The sequence below is a fragment of the Phalangium opilio genome, unplaced genomic scaffold (genome assembly GCF_054372755.1).
Source record: "Phalangium opilio isolate 3A_F unplaced genomic scaffold, DU_Popi_V2 ptg000329l_1, whole genome shotgun sequence".
NCBI lineage: Eukaryota > Metazoa > Arthropoda > Arachnida > Opiliones > Phalangiidae > Phalangium > Phalangium opilio.
In genome coordinates, this window is record NW_028324226.1 from 6,501,624 (window position 1) to 6,522,017 (window position 20,394).

The 20,394-nt window shown below is 38.0% G+C and overlaps 3 protein-coding genes across 8 annotated transcripts in view; 1 reads left to right on the top strand and 2 right to left on the bottom strand.

Annotated features, from left to right (window-relative positions):
• The window catches only part of LOC149610564 (choline/ethanolamine transporter flvcr2a-like), a 159,344-nt gene that overhangs the window by 23,320 nt on the left and 115,630 nt on the right, over positions 1-20,394 (top strand). The window lies entirely within an intron of this gene.
• LOC149610568 (cytoplasmic dynein 2 light intermediate chain 1) lies at positions 513-3,613 on the bottom strand. Its single transcript, XM_089859038.1, has 12 exons — positions 3,590-3,613; positions 3,486-3,535; positions 3,369-3,421; positions 3,202-3,306; positions 2,444-2,532; positions 2,198-2,381; positions 2,060-2,128; positions 1,192-1,420; positions 1,086-1,131; positions 900-948; positions 677-766; positions 513-613 (listed from the first exon to the last, which is right to left on the bottom strand). The coding sequence occupies exons 1-12, from the start codon at positions 3,598-3,600 to the stop codon at positions 548-550; spliced, it is 1,041 nt and encodes a 346-aa protein (XP_089715164.1). The 5' UTR covers positions 3,601-3,613; the 3' UTR covers positions 513-547.
• On the bottom strand, positions 4,677-20,225 carry numb (NUMB endocytic adaptor protein). Of its 6 annotated transcripts, XR_016376711.1 has the most exons (11): positions 16,962-17,459; positions 13,036-13,172; positions 12,845-12,916; positions 12,692-12,769; positions 11,840-11,986; positions 11,565-11,754; positions 11,430-11,471; positions 10,265-10,558; positions 9,919-10,083; positions 7,583-8,641; positions 4,677-7,177 (listed from the first exon to the last, which is right to left on the bottom strand). XR_016376711.1 is itself a non-coding variant. In XM_089859299.1 (10 exons), the coding sequence occupies exons 2-10, from the start codon at positions 13,168-13,170 to the stop codon at positions 8,028-8,030; spliced, it is 1,737 nt and encodes a 578-aa protein (XP_089715425.1). In that variant the 5' UTR covers positions 13,171-13,172; positions 20,042-20,225; the 3' UTR covers positions 4,677-8,027. The 6 variants fall into 6 exon arrangements, 5 of the variants coding, with proteins under 5 accessions (XP_089715425.1, XP_089715422.1, XP_089715421.1 ...); XM_089859299.1 differs by lacking the exon at positions 16,962-17,459 and adding an exon at positions 20,042-20,225 and having other exon boundaries at positions 4,677-8,641; XM_089859296.1 differs by having other exon boundaries at positions 4,677-8,641; positions 11,430-11,468; positions 16,962-17,463.

A 20,394-nucleotide genomic window follows, 5' to 3' on the forward strand; every position in this document is an offset into this window, starting at 1 on the left:
ACACTTCCTCTGGTCCAGAACCAGTTTATTAATTGCCTGGACTAGTTTTTTAATTCAAGAAGTGGGGGTTACTGGTCCTCGGGACCAGTTTATTAATTGCAAATCTATAGGAGAACAAAGGCTGGGACCACTCCAGAGACCACTTTATTTATACGGACAGTAGGGGGTCACTGGTCCCAAGGACTAGTTTAAAAAATACCCTTATTTCCCAGACTGTTTTTTAAACTAGTCCTTGGGACCAGTGACCCCCCCTAGTGTCCTAAATAATAAACTGGTCTCCGGAGTGGTCCCCACCTTTGTTCTCCTATAGATTTGCAATTAATAAACTGGTCCCGAGGACCAGTAACCCCCACTTTTTGAATTAAAAACTAGTCCAAGCAATTAATAAACTGGTTTTGGACCAGAAGTGTGCTATTTCCCAGACTGATAACCATAGCCCACTCGATCACGCGCTCGCGGAAATCACAAATTATAGGAAGAAAAGGAACAGTAACAGTAACACTACTGCCGAGTCTGATACTCTAAAAAATTTTATTTACACATCTTTTTACATTTCAAAATAATCATCATTTTGAATTATTCTTTTGTGAACTTGAATTCTTTCATTCAATTCCTTTAAGATAAATAATTTATCTTAGTTTACACAACAGTTTTCAATGAAAAAAAAAACACATACTTTGTCTTTTTGAACTTTCATAAAATCAATATCTTTTTCTTCAAAATTAGGATCAATTCCTGGGTCATCGATTACGCTCTCGTTTGAAGCCTATAAATATTAGTTTGATAATGTTAATATTCCCATGCCGGGATTCCCCCAGTCTGTAGATGTCACTAAGCGGTCATTTTGGTGGAAAGGGGAGGAGCCATTTAAGCCACGCCCCTCTGGACTCTTTGCTTACTTTTTGTGGGAAAACTGATACAAAATTATCCTTCCACATATCCAAACACCTGTAATAATTAATTTTATGTCAATCGACACGTTTTTATTAAGTCTTTTAGAGTAATGGCATCTCCCTGCCTTCGACTACATTGAGATCTATGGGTAGTTAAAATGGAGTGCCACTACTGTATATTGAGGTCATTACCTGGGTAATGTTTTATTAGCGTAATCATTATTCGAATTAACTCCACCTATAAAATTCAAAATTGAATTGAAATTAATTAAATTGACGCGTTAAAATAATTGTATACCAATAAGTTCCAAACTATCAGCTCCAAAGGGAATTATAATAGGTTTAGTGTAGTCTATAATGCAGGATTTTGTTAAATTTGTCCCGAAACTAAGATGACTAAGAGTAGATCTCATTTTTCCAATTAAACTCTCAGATTTAGAGCTAGTAAATTGAAGCATTGCTCCGTGAGAATGGGCCAAAAATCTTAATGTCCTGCAAATCACTTTACGAACTTCGGGCTCAAAATTCTAAAAAAATATTTTAAAATCAATAGAGCTATCTCAGAAACCTTAGTGTGACGTCACCCATGCTATTTGCCCATAGAATAAAATCGGTACCAAATATGGCCGCCAACTGCCAAAGCTAAGGCCGTGACGTTTTACCTGGGCACTGACGTCACAACTGAGATAGCTCTATTAACCCATAGCCCACTTGATCACGCTAGCTGCAGTGCGTGCCGCCAGCGTGATCAAGTGGGCTATGATTAACCAAAGAGAATATAGGGGAGGAGTTGAAGCTCCCCCGCTCCACAAGGCTAAATTACATTGTTGCCCCTAAATTATACTAATGGTACGAGGGAGTTTCCGGCTCAGTCGCGCCACCTACGATACCGTTAAATGTCTCAAACGGAAATGCCTCGGTACTGCGCATTGAAGATGCGCGGTAGAAAAGAGCAACAAGATTTTCCCCTCTTTCCACTCCTCCCCTATATTCTCTTTGGATTAACCAAATCGAATATGCATCGTTTTCAGGCAAGGAGGATTTATACCTTTTACACCTGGAGGCTAGGCTAATTGGTAATACACTTTGTCCGCCAAGTAGCCTGGTCTCCTGGTGTACATGGTATCAATCCTCCTAGTCTGAAAACTAAGTATAAGTTAATTAACCTCAAATAGATCGTATTTCGTTCCCACAATTATTAATGGCACTGGAAAAACATCCACAAAATCTTTATCCTGAAACAGCGAAAATAATTAGTCCGTTTTAATTAGTAATTAATTAATTACAACGGACTAATTAATTACAGGATGATGAATCCCAAATCTTTTGCTAGCGGTTTCTTTCAGCTTTTCTAAGGTCACATCGCTACCATTTTCAAATTTTAAACATTTTTCAATTTGATCAAAGCTGTTTTTTAGAAGAGTTTCAAATGTGAACCATAATTCTTCGGGTTTCGAAAGATCCAATGAGAAAATGATTGACAATGACCTAATATTACTTAAATTTTACATTTAATTTAAATTAAATTAAAAATATAAAATTTTATTTACGTTAATATTTCAGCTTTGATAGGAATTTGAAGTAATTCCGTAAACAAAGTTCCACCTCCAAATTCCCATATGTGACAAATATCTTTACCCTAAACATAATTGAAATTAAATTAAATTTAATTTAATAAAACTAGCAACAAAAGAGAGCTTTCAGATGGGATAGTAGTACGTCACACCCTCCCAGGTCTTACCTCTGTAGCTTCATTCCTGCTTTAAACCCACCAATATGGCAACGTAAATTATGTCACGAGACTCAGCTCCTCCTCCAACTGAAAGCTCTCTATAGAGTGCTGTCAGAAGCGCCGGTGTGACGTCACCCATGCTGTTTTCCCATAAAGAAAAAACGGTAACTGTCATAGCCGCCTATTGCTAAAAGCAGACTCGTGACGTTTAACCTTGGATCTGACGTCACAACTGACAGCACTCTATAGGGACTTGGCAATTCGGACTTAACTCCGCCCCCAGCGCCATTATGGTATGTTTTTTTTACAGAATGAAAGCTATATAAGCCCCTCCTCCTGGTATGTTTTTTAGCACTAGTGGAAGGTAGCCTGACGTTTCATGACGTAGTAATGCCAAGTCCCTATAGAGTGCTGTCAGAAGCGCCGGTGTGACGTCACCCATGCTGTTTTCCCATAAAGAAAAAACGGTAACTGTCATGGCCGCTCATTGCTAAAGGCAGACTCGTGACGTTTAACCTTGGATCTGACGTCACAACTGACAGCACTCTATTACGACTAAAAAATGTATTAAATTACCGATCCAGAATTTTTACTTTGTCTCGCGTACAAATATTCTAACGCTAATGTGGGTTTAGGAGTTTCTTGTTTTTCCACAAATCTAAAAGTTAATGTCGTTTTTCCCTGTAAAGAAATGATTAACTTAATTAATTAGTCATAAAATTTAAAGAATATTTAAGCGTTACAGATTTCTTATTTCCAACGATAATTAGTGTTCGTTCACTTTGTGTATTAATCTCTACAATTAAAATTCAAAAATTTTGATTAACTATATATTAAAAAAAACTGTTTTTTTCAATTACCTTCGTTTTTAATTTTTGCTTGTGCAATTGCAGCTTCCCAAATATTGTTTCTGTAATATGTTTTTAAAATTAGAGCTCTATTTCTATTAACAATAATAACTTACTTAAATGACATGGTTTCCGCTATAGTCCCAGGTTGCCATGACAACGCAAACGTAAACAAAAATCAGCTGTTTTTGCAGTAGATACAAACAGAAGTATATAATACTTCTCTTCGAGAGAAGTGTACCACAAAGTGGGGTAAGTGTAACGTCATTCTTCCCAACATCATTTAACATTTGGAGCAAGGTTACTAAACCAAATCACATACGCGATAAATAGTTCCCTCATCATTACTCTATTAGCGCTTAAATATTTGCCAAGGCCCATGCGCTTGTGAATTTTTGTCCCATGTCAAGATGAGGTTTGTGGGTTGATTGAAGCTGAGGATTTAGTAAATACCAAACAGTTATAGAATTGACCCCACGGTGCGATGCCCATCTATAGTTTGATGAGCAAGAAAGCAAACAAAAAAGGAGGGGGGCCTGGAAAGAGTGAGGTTACATAACTAAAGTATTAAGAGGATACAGAGTGTCATCCTTCCTCTATTATCCCCTTCTGATACAGATAACACAATGAATAAACACTGTAAATCCATTAAAGATTCATTAAAGGGAGGGTGAAGTAGAAAATCAAGTGATTTTTTTTATCGATTCTTCTACTAATTATAAGACCAGTCTGTATAGTGAAACATTCAGGAAATACCAGCTCCGAATGATTTTAAAATTCAAATTAGGTTCAGATTTAAAGGATCATTTTAAAGAAGATCCTCCGGCCAATCGCGTAACGTCTTGCCTTTTTATTAACAAAATTCTCGTGGCATGTTACATGTTGAATGAAATTTATTACGAGATTTGATAAAATTAGGCGCGCGACGTGATAATCGTGGCGCGAGACATGGAACGTGCCACGAGAATTTTGTTAACAAAAAGGCAGGGCGTTACGCGATTGGTCGGCAGTCCTTGTTTAAAATTATCCATAAAATCTGAACCTGATTTGAATTTTAAAATCATTCGGAAGTATTTCCTGAATGTTTCACTATAGTGGCTGAACTTATAATTAGTAGAAGAATCGATAAAAAATCACTTGATTTTCTACTTCACCCTCCCTTTAAGGATTCATTAACCTTTACGTTAGAAGATGAGGCTTAAATTGCATTGAAATATTTTGTTTTTATTACAAGAAAAAGCAGTTTTGTTTATAAAAACTATTACAACTGCAATTATCATCGATCATAATTAATCAATTACCCACACATTTGTTTTTGATTCAAAGCGGATAGTTTTTAATTTTTCTCTTTCTCTCTCTCTCATTTGACTGTCATTTTTTGGATCTAAATAAAATTTTAATCATTAAATTTAATTTGATTAAACTTAAATAAGCTCTTGATCAAAAACATTAATGACTTCACGAACGTTCGATCGATCGATCGATCAAAATCATAAAAGTTTTTAATCATTCTATAAAAACTCCCCCGATCATTTCATAGAAGATTAAAATTAAAATAAAAACAGAAAAAACAATTATTTAAATATCACTGGGAAATATAAGATTATGTTGTTTTTTTAACCAAAATAAATTTATTTTGGACAAAATGTTTATTTTTTTCTCTTTAAAATTGTCTTCTCCGTTTCTCTCTGTTTATTTACTCATTAATGCAATCTAATAATTTGACAATATGACAACATTTACTAATTACATACTGTACATGAGTTTTGTAATATTATTATAGTTATTTTGCAATTTGTTTGTATTTTTTTTAACTGGCCCAAAAAAAGCCGATTACGGAGAATATTAATTATTATATACTTTTTTGAAATTTCATAAGCGTCTAAAAACTTTATCTAAAACGTGGGTGATATGGATCATAAAACGCGCGCGGCATTGAAAGAAACCTAATTTTAATTTTAACAGTGATTTCTAAGAGAAGCCATCCAGCCAGCCACAACTGTAACACATTTGGGGGGAAAAGGAAAAAGTGTAATTTTCAAGGCAGTTTAATTTAAAGGTAGGGTGAAGTAGAAAATCAAGGGATTTTTTTATCGATTCTTCTACTAATTATAAGACCAGTCTGCATAGTGAAACATTCTGGAAATACCAGCTCCGAATGATTTTAAAATTCAAATTAGGTTCAGATTTTACGGAGAATTTTAAACAAGGACTGCCGACCAATCGCGTAACGCCCTGCCTTTTTATTAACAAAATTCTCGTGGCATGTTCCGTGTTGAATGAAATTTATCACGAGATTTGATAAAATTAGGCGCGCGACGTGATAATCGTGGCGCGAGACATGGAGCACGCGTGCCACGAGAATTTTGTTAATATAAAGGCAGGGCGTTACGTGATTGGTCGGAGGTCCTTATTTAAAATTATCCTTAAAATCTGAACCTAATTTGAATTTTAAAATCACTCGGAGCTGGTATTTCCTGAATGTTTGACTATGCAGACTGGTCTTGTAATTAGTAGAAGAATCGATAAAAAAAAATCACTTGATTTTCTACTTCACCCTCCCTTTAAGGACTTCTATATATATAATGTTATTTTGCTTTCAAATTAAATATTCATAGTTAAGTCTAAGTCTCTTTAGAAATATTTGAAGCGCCTGAAGAAAAAAACACCTTAATCTTGGTGGCTAAAAGCGGGCGGCAATTGTAGCATAGCATCGTAGTTCGGGACTTCGGGTACTTATTTTTTTCTATTGAATTTAAATATTAATTAATATCGCGTTATTTAATAATAATAACGTCTAAAAAACTGTGCCTTTTATAGTTAGTTATTTACAGTATTATTCACACCAATATATATATATTTTATTTTCAATGACTAATCATGGCGGCGGCTAAACAACGCTGGTTATTTCTTCGATCATTTTGTTTTTTTATTTTATTTCTTCACCAAAGTTAGCGACATCATTTTTACCAACCGATAGCTTACGATAGTACTACCAACTAGTACCATTAATTTTTTTGTATCGGTATTGTATAATTACCGACTTAAATACCTAAGGATTGTCTTTTTTCATTCCCACAAAAAATAAAAACAATAATTAAAACTATAATTTTGAGGTTGTTAATGAACCGTTCATCTCCTCTCTTTATTAGTTACTTAAAAACTGATAAAAATAAAAAAATGTTTCCGTTGACTAAAAGAAAAAGTCTTCTCCAAGTTGTTGTTTTATTTATTTTATCAGCGGTATTATTTTTGTGTCATCGTTTCAAACACATTTTTTTAAAGCAATTTACATATATTGCTTATATTTTTAAACTTTTTTACACCTAGGTATTAAGAGGAAAAAAAAAAAAAAAGGCTTACCCCGCTAATTTTTAATTAATTAAAATATAGGGTTCGTCGATAATTTTGAAATTACTAATCTATTAAGTAAGCCTAATGATTTTGAATGGTTGATGGCTAGCATGATGGTTTCATCTTTCATCTGCTTAATTTGACCCTTACGTTACACGTCAGTTAGCCTTATCTCAATAAGAAGCATAGCAGACTATTTAAAACCGAGAGGCCTAATGCCTCCGTTAATCAACGGTAGGTCATTCTCAGGAAGTTATTATGCATCTTTTTGAGTACTACTCAATGGAAAGTAACTTCTAAGCCTTGGCAAGTATCCCGCGAATAGTACTGTTCAATGGAAAATCCTAAGCCTTGTCAAGTATCCCGCGAATAGTACTACTCAATGGAAAGTAACTTCTAAGCCTTGTCAAGCATCAAGCGAATAGTACTACTCAATGGAAAGTAACTTCTAAGCCTTGTCAAATCATCCCGCGAATAGTACTACTCAATGGAAAGTAATTTCTAAGCCTTGGCAAGTATCCCGGGAATAGTACTACTCATTGGAAAACCCTAAGCCTTGTCAAGTATCCCGCGAAGAGTACTCCTCAATGGAAAGTCCTAAGCCTTGTCAAGTATCCCGCGAAGAGTACTACTCATTGGAAAATCCTAAGCCTTGTCAAGTATCCCGCGAAGAGTACTCCACAATGGAAAGCAACTTCTAAGCCTCGTCAAGTATCCCGCGAATAGTACTACGCAATGGAAAGTAACTTCTAAGCCTTGGTAAGTATCCCGCGAAAAGAACTAGTCAATGGCATGTAACTTCTAAGCCCTGCCACTAAATTAGCCATAACTAAGCAGACGATTGAAGAACATCACAATGGTTACTTAAAGAAGTAATATTGGATAGAAATTTTTCAATACCATGGGTTCAAAACAACGTAAATCCCCTTTCATACGACGCGAGTATCCATTTCCTATGAAACATACGAAAAATAATTTATACCAAACTGTCTTTTAAAAAGAAACCTATCATTACTCGTCCATTTAAGGCCTTTTTTTTGGGTAACCATGTTCAGTCTGTTCGGAAGAAAATTTAAATAGCAAGGTGGATGGAAAAAAATCTATCCAATATATATATACACGCACACGTATCTTTGTCATTAGAATAGTTCTAACTCTGCTAGAAATAGTAAAATTTAAAATAAAAAGTTTTCGCTCGATCTACATCTGAACTTCGAATGTTTTAACCGAATTCTGAACAAACGGATTAGTACTGGCTCGTGAAGCGTTTCCCGCCACGGGGGCTGCCCATTCCGCGTCAAAAGGATCACTAAAAGTTCCCGGTTTTACTTGACTTTGATGATGGTGGGCAAGTTGTTGATGGGTAGCCATCGCGGAGGCGTTATAAGAGGATCCATTGGTCCAGCCGGAATTCCCTTGTCCAATTTGGTAACTAGTTTGTTGCGAAGACCATTCGTAAGGGTTTTTAGGAGTTGGCGGTACCGGAGGACCTTGCTGATTAGGAACGATACCAGCAGGGGCGGTGGTCGTTCCTAGGGAGGAGTTTTTCGCTGTTAGGTAAAAGGCTTCGGCCGAACCCACCGATTGACTTCTCAAATGCGAAAAATTGGGGCTGCTTCTTCTCGGAGGGGCAATTGGTTGTTGATGAGAGACGGGCAGGCTGGACAAGGGAACGGCGGGTGGGGATGTCAGGGGTGGTTTACCAAGAGCGATATCACTGGGGTTTGAAGTGCTTTTGGGTATAGTGCCTTGATATTCGCTACCTGGAGAGACCCAGTGTTCCGTATTGTTTGCTGTCCAAGGGTTACCTACAACTAAGAAAATAACCAAAAAAGAGTTTAATACCATCGTAAGGTCATGTTTCATAATTTTGTCAATGAATACTGAGAGCTTGTCACGAAGTGACGTAGGCCATAGACTCTCGTAAAGCGACACCTGATGAGGCGCTGTCAAAGGCTTAGTACAGACTAACTAAATAGGCAGATGGACTGCAAAACCGATTGTGGTCAATTCGCGCGTCGTTCTCGAACTAGCTCTCAGTAAGTCTCTTCCGTTACTAAGTATAAATAGGGACACAGCAGTACAGGAAGAAACCCCTCCTACTTAACGTCATACCCCTGCTCGACCAATCAGCTTTACTCCCCCACTAGCCTTCCACTTAATAAAATCCTCCACCATGTAGATGTAAAAGGGAGGAGCCTTCTTCAAGTCCAGCCTTTTTGCTGTTTCCCTATTGTGTCAAACTTAAGGAATATATCTCAGGGTTCGTACGAAATTTTTACATTGAAAATCCCTGACTTTTCCAGGTAATCCCTGACCAAATTTTGGCAATATCCCTGACCATTTTAAGGTGTTTACCAGAGCCCACTTCATCACACCAGACTCATATTTAGCATTGCTCGAAGCATGGTTTGATATAACAAACGAAATCCCTAACGTATCCCTGACTTTTTAGTAAATATTTTTAACAGGGTTCGTACAAAATTTTTGGAATGAAATTCCCTGACTTTTCCAGGTTTTCCCTGACTAAATTCCACAAATTTCCCTGACCAATCTAAATTCACTAGTCATTTTTGCACGAGTTATTGTTATAAAAATAAGCCAATTAAATCGTTTAAATTTAACTTAAGTAAAGCAATTATAACAGGAGCGAGCGAAGCGAGCTCCGCGAATTTAGGGCTCTGGTCAAATCTCAGACAACACATTTTCTGGTCACCCTTATACTGTTATCCAGACTTTAAATTTCCCTTCAATATATTTTTCCCTGACATTTCCCTGACTTTTTAGGTCCATTTTCAATTTCCCTGACCTTTTAGGCCCATTTTCAATTTCCCTGACTTTTCCAGGTTTTCCAGGATTTCCAGGTCGTGTACGAACCCTGTTTAAATCCCTGACTTATCCCCGACTTTTTCCCCTATTTTCCATATCCCTGACTTATCCAGGTTCCGTACGAACCCTGTATCTTATAAACTTCTGGCAAACAAACAGCACACAGTGTTCACAACGTTTCTAGTTACTAAGCGTTAGAGGCTAGAAATCTCTCAAGGACAAGGAACTTTCAGACCTCATTAGAATTCAAAAACATAATTACCATTTGATTGTCTAAAAGATTCCGTTTGAGTCGGCAGTTTATTATTAGATAAAAATGCGTCGTCATCGTCGCTACTCAATAGAGAAAGACCTTGAGACACTTGTTGGCAGATGGCACTTAAGGAATCCTTCTCGACAACTGGTGATGATTCTGGAATCGGTGCCACTACACAAAAAAAAAGAATGGACAAAATTCTGGATTAAACAATATCTTTCCTCCTTATCTCAAGATGAAATCAAAAATGGTACGTTAGTCTACGAAGTTGTTTGTAAAAATAGTTTAGTAGCAATGGTAGTAATCCATCCCAAAGAGTTAGTAATTTAAGGGCAAAACTAAGACCGATTACTTTTATTAAACACGTTGGTGTCTCGCTCACCAGACATTCCGTTCTGGCAAGAGAAAATATCGGAGGATTCTAGCGACATGGCTCTCTGCCTGTCCAACGTGGAAGGTAACTCGTTGATCCGCAAGGACAATTGCCTCTTGAAAGGAGAGGTCTGGTTAAGAGCCCCGAAACCCCTGAATGACCCTTGCCTTTGCAGAAGCATAGGAGTTGCGTGCGGTCGTTCAATCGCGTAAGGATTATGAACAGCTTTGACCGGAGGAGCTGGTGGCGGATCCATTATCACCCTCTCATTAACTAGACAAGAGAAGAAACGGAAAGATTAGTGGAATATATATCTTCCTAGGGATTTAAATTTTTATTTCCAAATAGCTTTATGGTAAAATGTAGAGGTGTGCGAATACCACTGGTCACGGAATACTAAACAAGTTTCTTATCAATTACCGAATTGAACAGTTTATTCCAAATCGAATACTGAATAGTTAGGGCTTGGTAAATTTTTACTACCCGATTAATTGCAAATAGTTAACCCCCCCCCGACGTGCGCGAATAGTTAACCCCCCCCCCGACGTGCGCGAATAGTTAACCCCCCGACGTGCGCGAATAGTTAACCCCCCGACGTGCGCGAATAGTTAACCCCCCCGACGTGCGGCGAATAGTTAACCCCCCCCGACGTGGGCGAATAGTTAACCCCCCCCCGACGTGGGCGAATAGTTAACCCCCCCCGACGTGGGCGAATAGTTAACCCCCCCCGACGTGCGCGAATAGTTAACCCCCCCGACGTGCGCGAATAGTTAACCCCCCCGACGTGCGCGAATAGTTAACCCCCCCGACGTGCGCGAATAGTTAACCCCCCCCCCCCGACGTGCGCGAATAGTTAACCCCCCCCGACGTGCGCGAATAGTTAACCCCCCCCCGACGTCCGGCGAATAGTTAACCCCCCCCCCCCCCGGACGTGCGCGAATAGTATTCGATAGTAGTATCCAATACTGAAATGAAAATGGGCTTATCTAACACCGGATCGAATTATTATATTGAAACAGTCAACTGCACACCTCTATTTAAAAGATTTCCCAAGTTTGGATTAAGTTATCTAATAGGGATTTTCAATAAAGTCTAATTTTAAGGGTCAGTTTACTTAGTTTAATTAGCCATTGAGAATATTTACCAGCAAAGCCTTTATTATCCGAACTTTCTTGGTGCACAACTGCTAAATGAAGAATATTAACAATTAATGGAAACTTCAATACAACCCAAAGATAATCTTACACTTAATTTAAGTGTTATAAAACTATAAACTTACCCTTTTCTACGGGTTTAGGTTCGGCATCTTGGATTCTTTCTGTCATTGTCGTTTGGCGGAATGAGCCTGTGCGTGTGAATGTGGAAGTTTTGGGGTCAAAGTTCATCATGACAGATTCTTTGTCGCGTTTTTGCTTCTTTTCCAGGCAAACGGCGAAGGCGCAACCCACCGCGTGACTTAGTCGTTCTCCCTAGAAACCAATCTCAGCTTCATTTAGATATTTCGAAAGTACGAAACAAAAGAGAATTGTATACTTTAAAGAATAAGATCCTTACACTTACAGAATCTTTAATAGCGAGGAACCCGTGACACATCCACCGTCTAGTCGTTCCATCTCGGCAAATATAAGAGAAACCTTTTTCGTGGTTTCTATCTGGGGCGCAGAATGAGACCTTTTCTATTGTTTGGTCAACTATTAACCCCTAATATATATATTAAATTTAACATTAATACATTTTTTAAATCGAAAATGGGTCACGCAGGGTTCATACAACTTTTGGAAAAAGAATTTCCCTGAGATTTCCAGGTTTTTCCCCATATAAATCCCTGAATATTCCAGGTTTTTCCCCATATAAATCCCTGAATATTCCAGGTTTTCCCCGTATGTGGAGTATCCTATGGAGCAAATGTTAACGAAGGAAAGGGGGGGGGGGGCAAATAGGACTATAACATACTCAAAGGGCATCCCCCTATCTCTATTAGAACCAGAATTACGAGCCTCCAAAGATTAGTGTAATGTTAATCCTATGGAGGGGATGTTTATGAACATTTTGCTTAATTACTCGGTCCCTGTTTGTCATAGCCGTACGTTTTTAGTATGGTTAGATGGGGGATAAATAGGACTATAACATACTCAAAGGACATCCCCGTATCTCTATTAGAACCAGTATTATGAGCCTCCAAAAATTTAGTGTAATGTTAATCCTATGGAGGGTATTTTTATGAACATTTTGCTTAATTACTCGGCCCCGGTTTGATGCAAATTTCCCTGATTTCCCTAAATTTTACTAAAAATTCTAAATTTCCCTGAGGTTTTTGTCAACAATTTATTTCCCTGATTTTTCCAGGTTTGTATGAACCCTGTGGGTGAAACATTCGTCCAGACTAAAATTTAATTGCATAATTACTTTAGTTTCATCATCAACTACTCTCAAGCCATCCCCTGTAACATACAGAGTTCCCCTAATAGGTCGTCGTCTTGAGTTCTAAAAATAAATCAAGAATAAGATAGGACCTAAAAAAGTCTTTTAAGTTCTAATTAGAATTAATTAAATACACACTCTTAGAACTTTTAAAGCCTCCTCGCAAACTTGCATGCCTCTGGACTCGAACACTTCCACGCATCCCAGATACTTTTGTTATTACAAGAATAAAAAAAAAGAAAAAATGAAACGTAATTAGGTCGGAGCCCGATAACCTTTTCATGGAAATTAGAAGCGATTAATTGATAATAACTAAATATAACACGAACTTTAACTTGGAAGCTGCAGGTTCCAGCTCGAACAGCTGATTCATCAGCCTGCCACTGATGCGGTTTGCTACATTCTGGCGTGTGATCTTTACGTCTACGGAAACTTTCACGCAGGCTTTTTCGTAGTCTGTCCATTACTTTGGGTAAAGAAAAAAAAATAACAGTTTATTAGGTACCATCCATAAACTACGTCACGCATTTTCGGACAACCCCGTCCCCCCTGATCACACTTCGTCACGTTTTCACAGACCCCTCCCCTAAAAACCACGTCACGTTTCCTCAGACCCCTCCCCTAAAAACCACTTCACGTTTCCTCAGACCCCTCCCCTAAAAACCACGTCACGTTTCCTCAGACCCCTCCCCTAAAAACCACGTCACGTTTCCTCAGACCCCTCCCCTAAAAACCACGTCACGTTTCCTCAGACCCCTCCCCTAAAAACCACGTCACGTTTCCTCAGACCCCTCCCCTAAAAACCACGTCACGTATCCTCAGACCCCTCCCCTAAAAACCACGTCACGTATCCTCAGACCCCTCCCCTAAAAACCACGTCACGTATCCTCAGACCCCTCCCCTAAAAACCACGTCACGTTTCCTCAGACCCCTCCCCTAAAAACAACGTCACGTTTCCTCAGACCCCTCCCCTAAAAACCACGTCACGTATCCTCAGACCCCTCCCCTAAAAACCACGTCACGTTTCCTCAGACCCCTCCCCCCAAACGCACTATTTTTTGTCTTAATTAATTTACAAATTTAATTTGATTAATTTAAAAAGAGACCGTTTTTTTCTTGAGTGATATTGCGCTCCACTCAGAAATATTTTGCTCGAAGTTCTCTTCGGTTTTAAGCTTTTGCAAATATCATTAGCCTGTGATTATCATTGAACTTTAGTCTGGATGTGCTAGCCTTTTTTACAAGCTTCAAATTTCCACAAAGCTTAGGTAAAGGGGCACGTTTTATAGGTTTGGACATTGTCACACGATAACCTTAGTCTATAATAGAAAGTGGGATTCCGATTTCAAAAATGCGCGAAAGAAACAAAACCCTTTGAATCGGAAACCATTTTAATCGGAGAGGGGATCCTATTCATCCTCGCTAATGCTAGTTGCGAATAAACAGTGACATTAGAGAGTTTAAGCTGACACTACGAGGATTCTATAATATTTAGCAATCTTTACGCGTACGTGTATATCCTAAGTTCTGCAGCAGGGTTCATACAACTTTTGGAAAACAAATTTCCCTGAGATTTCCAGGTTTTTTCCCCATATACTTCCCTGAATTTTCCAGGTTTTTCCCGTATATGGAGTATCCTATGGAGCAAATGTTAAAGAAGGAGCGGGGTGGGGGGCGAATAGGACTATAACATACTCAAAGGACATCCCCGTATCTCTAATATAACCAGAGTTATGAGCCTCCAAAGTATAGTGTAATGTTAATCCTATGGAGGGTATGTTTACGAACATTTTGCTCAATTACTAGGCCCCTTGTTTGACGCAAATTTCCCTGATTTCCCTGAATTTTACTAAAAATTCGAAATTTCCCTGAGGTTTTTGTCAACTATTTATTTCCCTGATTTACAGGTTTGTATGAACCCTGTGCAGTGAACTGGTCTGTTTATAATAAACGCACTGTTTAAATTGGCTACACGTACGCGTAAGTAGGAAATCATTGCTTAAATTTTCCACTATTTAAGCGATGATGGGTAAATTATCGTAGAGGTCGTTTCCACGGTGGACTTTGGAATGTTGCGTTTTTTCTTCTAGAACAAAAGAGAGCCAATCGACCTCTTACTAACTTCGTAGCAAAATTAATTCTAGATGTGACGTCACGCATCGAAGAACCCCTCCCCCCCCTTGTCACGGGCCGTCACAAACTTAGAAACCCCTCGCCCCGTAAGAGATTGACGTACTTTATGGAGGAAATGAAATCAATATGGGGTCTGAGGGACGAATCTTGTGTTTTAGGATGATTTTAACCTCAAGGGAAGAAAGATTTACATTAAAATTCAGAATGAGGTTCTATATTTATGTATGTATATGGATGGGATATGAAATTCAATATAATTCGAACAGGGACCCAAGGACAAGCGATTCTGTGAGACGTGGTAGAAGGAACTACAGTTACAATAAGCCTAGAACCAACCAAGAGGCCATGGGGCTGGAGGGGTACTAATGATATTTTTAGTAGTACCTTCTTATTTAACCTGACAAGGCTTAGAACACCTAGAATGTCAATTCAAAGAATGGTAAAGGCATTATTTTCGAATAAATATTCAACAATATTCCCTGATAGTCAGCACGCACGCCTCTTTTCGATCTGAGCTTGGCTTGGACTCTTGAATGTCACCATCATTTAAATGGGTCAAATCATTTCTAGTACTACCGAGTGATGAATATATGAATATTTCCTTTTTTCTTGGAACAAGCACATTGATTTTTTCTAGGTATTTTTATTTTGAGGATTAATGAAGCTTAAACTATCGCGATGTACGTCGGTGTCTGGTCAAACGTGATATCTCTAAAACCGTATTTAAACAGTGGCCCAGCTGGATGTTTGGAACTGCAGATATTTTAGCAACTTTAAATCCAATTCCCTGACTTTATTGAAATTCTTAAAATAGCTTGAGTTTTCCCTGGCCCATTTTGAAATTTTGACTTTTCCAAGTATCCCATGACCTGTTGTAGCATCCCTGTACCAAAAGCAAATACTTTTGCTATTACCCATCACAGTCCTTAATGTTTAAGTTGCAACAGTGACTTTAAAATGTTTGCCAGAAATGTACTATGCTAAGAAATCAGTCAACCAATAATGGCTGATGGGGTATACACTCTCTAATACCCTGTACACCCCATTATGCTGGGAAAACACGTCAAAGGCACCCCATTATGCTGGGAAAACACGTCAAAGGCACCCCATTATGCTGGGAAAACACGTCAAAGGCACCCCATTATGCTGGGAAAACACGTCAAAGCATAATAAATGGTAAATAATCAGAAAAATTCAAAATACTCCTCATCAAAAATTGCCATAATGCCTTTAACTGTCTTCACTTAACAGACTTATAGGGAGCTAACAACTGGCTGGGGGGAAGATATAATCTGACGTCACGCAGCCCGTCTCTGGTTGGCATTTTTGCGTGTAGAATACTGTTTCCAACCGTTAGGGGGGATGAAACTCCAGTAAGAGATAGAGTAGTGTCGGTAGAGAGGGGAGTAGACGGTGTATCCCTCCCTCTAGGCGCGCTTTTGTAAGAGGGGATACTGTACGCGCCTGGTAGGGGGGATGACACTGAGCTAAGAGATAGAAGGGTATGACGTTTGCATACGTAGAACTGATATTACTCTATAGAAGGGTGTGACGTTTCAGGGTCAGAACTGTTAGCTCCCTATTGAAAGACCAAGAACTTACAGACCGTGATCGTTACCTGACAAAACAATGACCGCAAACTCAACCCCTGTTAATTGAAACTAAATCCAACATAACCTGGCCTGATTAACTAATCCCAATCTGAACTGTGTTAGCCTAACCTTCTTTGGCTTCTTTTGTGTCAAGCAAGGACCAAAAAGAAGGCCACACATCTCCGAACGAGATACAAATGTTCGAGAACACTTAACTAAGTTTGGACATAATAAAATGGGTGGGTAATGGGCGGGTATGGATCGCGATCCTGACTCATAATTAATAATATCAATATAATCAAAGATATAATAATTTAAATTAAGAATAAGATTTGTAGTAAAAAGAGTTCATATTAACAAGCATTCAATCCCATTGATAATATAAAAAAAACCGTTAAAAACATTCAAAAATATCACAATTTTCAACAGGTTTTCCCAAGATTTTAATCAGGGCAAGTCAAGTACCGATACCCAAGTAGTCAATTGGCCCTCTTAAAAAGCATACTTATCTTTCTCAACTTGGCACTTACCAACTTTATTTCGACCCAAACGATCCTTATAATCCGTGCTACTTTGCTGATTACCCATTTTAATAATTAATTAGTTAATTCGTTTTCAATTATAAAACAGCGGCAATTCAAAAATTAACGAGGAAATAAAATTTGTTTTAAAGTCTAAACATCTTAACTGTACAACCGCTTCCGAATTTCGCTGAATCATAAAAAAATCGTCACTTTCATTTGAGGCGATTCTCTCACCACCAAATTATTCCGCGATGGTGAACGGTAAAAAAAAATTCTCGGTTTTTGGACTAAAAACTGGTCCACATTGGTAACTTTTAACGCTAGCAAATAATAAGCGACAACTTTCTTCAAATTATCAATTAACTAATAAACTAATAATGAAACTTCTACGAATTATGGGTCGCAATCGATTTAAGATTAAAAGGTGAGCTCGCTAAAAATTTCTTCGAACCTCCACAGGGACAAAAAAGAGACACCTCATCAAGTACTGGAAGAAGGTGGGAATCGAAAATTCAGCATTCCAACACAAACGGGGAATGGGAGGGTGGTAACTCAAATAGAAGCGTATAATTTTTGCTCGAAGAAGTTTTTAAGCGCTATTTATTTAACGGCGCAAAAAAAACGTAAACCGTGAAAGGTACAGAAAGGTTTTTTTAAGGGAAATCCAATTTGATTAGATGAAGCGTGAAATTGACATACCCCGCGGTGCTTATCAGCCTAAAAAAATGGACTATTTCGCCAATAAATATTTTGAGCAATTTAGTGAATATGAACGAAGTCAAAAAAAAACGAAACCCACTGACGTAACGTTAAAGGAAAAGGTTAGATAATATAAGAACGGACTTTTTCTAAACATAAAAAATAAATTATCTCTTATAATTGGTCTCAAAAACTAGGACTACAGTGCCGCCATTGGTTTAGTGGCGTCTGCTAACCAGAACCCCTTACCCATACGGGGTTGGTTGAATTCTCACAGAGAACAGCCTTTTTCTAAACATAAAAAATAAATAATCTCTATTACAAAATTATTAGCATTTAATTAGTCTTAAAAACGAGGACTAACTGTGCCGCCATTGGTTTAGTGGCGTCTGCTAGCCAGAACCCCTTACCCAAACGGGGTTGGTTGAATTCTCACAGGCTGAGAGATATAAGATTAAGGTAGGTAGACATAAGGGTAAGGTAGGTAGGGGTAAGAGGTTCGGTTTAGCAGACGCCACTAAACCAATGCTGCACAGTAGTCCTCGTTTTTAAGACTAATTAAATGCTAATGATTTTCCTTTTATATTTAGAAAAATGCCGTTCTTTTAAGGTATTATTATTATGTTATGAGACTTTTCCTTTAAAAGCAAAGTGTAATAACTGTACACTACTCAATTGACGTCACACTCAGATATTATATATGGCAAAATATGAAGAAACACGATAATGTAACTTGTGAACTTCCTTATACAGAAATTATATACTTCCTATTGTATAAAGCATCCACAGTGAGTCTAGCATAGGGTGTGGGGAGAACCCATTTTATCCCCCCATAGCCCTAGGGCATAAGCAGAAGCTTTCCACTGTTACGTCCCCTCTCTCCCTCCCTAACATTTTTATAATCAAACTCCCACCTATGTATTTGGGCCTTCAGCCCTTTTAACATTGCCTTAGTCTCAACTCTCAAAAAGGAGGTTGCTCCGGGCTAGGCAGGTAGTGGAGCGAAGAGAGGAGTGTAGGGGGGCCCAAAAACCACCACCGAACCAGTTATTGGGTTGGCCCACGGATGAAGCATCATCATCTTCGTGGGGTGGCCTTCGAAAGACACTCTCCTTCCCCCTTTTATAATCCCCCCCCCCATACTTTTTAAATGAAGTTGTAGGCTTTTTTTTAGGGTGGGAGGATTGAAACTCTGGGATGGAGAGCTTATTTGAGAACCAATGACTTTGAATTGTATGGCGGGCTTAAAACGGGAACAAATAATGAGGTATCTTAAGTTGAAAGTGGCAGACAAAATTTCTGTCAAGTGTCAACAAAATCAAACATTGCATTTGTCATGATATTTGAGAGATTTGTTTACATTTAATCAGAAGCCAATTTTGAGCTTTTACTAGAAAAAGGGTTTTGAACCAATTCAACATTTGTGTAATCTTAGTGCAATCAAAGAGATCGCTGTACATGCAATTTCCTTGAATAAACATTACAAGGCAGGTTTTAAAGATTTCTTTCAATAATCATTTTAAGGTTTGATTTTGGATTTAATTTTGAGCTCTGATTGTGGAATTGGAAGTCATTCCACACTTTATAAAGTTTTTTGAGTCATTTTATTCTAGGATTACAGATTTTAGTGCTTTTAAGGTTAAGCCTATTTTTTTGACTTTTAACATAGAATTAATTTAACCTGTCAATGAAGCTGACAAATGATGTAATGACATGATAAGATAGTAGCAACTAGTCATCACTCTTAACTAAACTCTTCAGAATAAAAAAAATGCAATCCTACAGCAACTGTCTTTGGAGTATGGGGAAATTAATGAACCTTTAGGCCTACATGTTTTGCTTAATTCACATTTATAACAGCATTTGAACAGTGTGAAAACCATGTCACAATGTTAATGAATTACCCCAACCCAGTAATAAAGTAAAGATAATATTATTTTAAACGCTACACACGGATAATTACCCGCTTTAGGCACAACAGGAATTAAAAAAAAATTTATTATGCAAGACAGAAAGACCTCAATTTTGCTTATTGGTCTAATTTGGGTTAGGGTCTTTTAGGTTAGGTAGGGAGAAATGGAGAACAATTTCCCAGCAGCTTTGGAAGAGTCATTATGGACTTAGCCGAATTAATAAATATGAGACGTGTCTATGTATTGTTATTCAATGTACTGGAACTACAACTGTTTAGGCGTGGATAGTTTATTTGAAAAGCGATTTTTCCTGCATGAAGAAGGCACTTAGGCCTAGGCTACAGTTCCGGGCAAGCAACTTAAGCAATAAATCCAAGGAGGAATGGAGGCATTGGAGGGGATAGGAAATTCGCGGTAACAAAGGCTTAACGCGAAAACCTAAAAATACCCAACAAAACAGTAAGTTGTACTCACGTATTGTTGTTCAAAGCCCAGAGATAACGTTCAATATCATTTCTCGAAGAACCGCGTTTTTTAAGTGTTATAAAAACACGAAATGTTTTATATAAAACATAATTTAACGTCAAAAACTTCCGACAAAAAACTGGAACCAGCGACCCAAACGGCTACAAATAAAAAATGGACGTATCCTTCAACTTTCTCTCAAAACGGGGACGTGAGGGGGGAATAAATTGACCAATTATTGGCCCACTAGCGCCATCTGCTGCTAAAGATGAATGCTGATTGGTTGAATTTTTCCCGGTATATTTGAATGCGAAAATTATTATTCACGAAGTTATTTAGTTAATTAAAACTTTTTAGCCTAA

Bases quoted from the DNA above. Each gene is read 5' to 3' on its own strand.
- LOC149610568 (XM_089859038.1), bottom strand. The intron at 3,422-3,485 runs GTAATTGAAAAA...TTTTAATTGTAG, and splicing joins AGCAAAAATTAAAAACGAAG to AGATTAATACACAAAGTGAA. The intron at 949-1,085 runs GTAATGACCTCA...TAATTATTACAG, and splicing joins GCTAATAAAACATTACCCAG to GTGTTTGGATATGTGGAAGG.
- numb (XM_089859295.1), bottom strand. From the start codon at position 17,019: ATGGGTAATCAGCAAAGTAGCACGGATTATAAGGATCGTTTGGGTCGA. The intron at 12,917-13,035 runs GTTCGTGTTATA...TAATAACAAAAG, and splicing joins CCTGCAGCTTCCAAGTTAAA to TATCTGGGATGCGTGGAAGT. The intron at 12,770-12,844 runs GTGTGTATTTAA...ATTTATTTTTAG, and splicing joins AGGCTTTAAAAGTTCTAAGA to AACTCAAGACGACGACCTAT.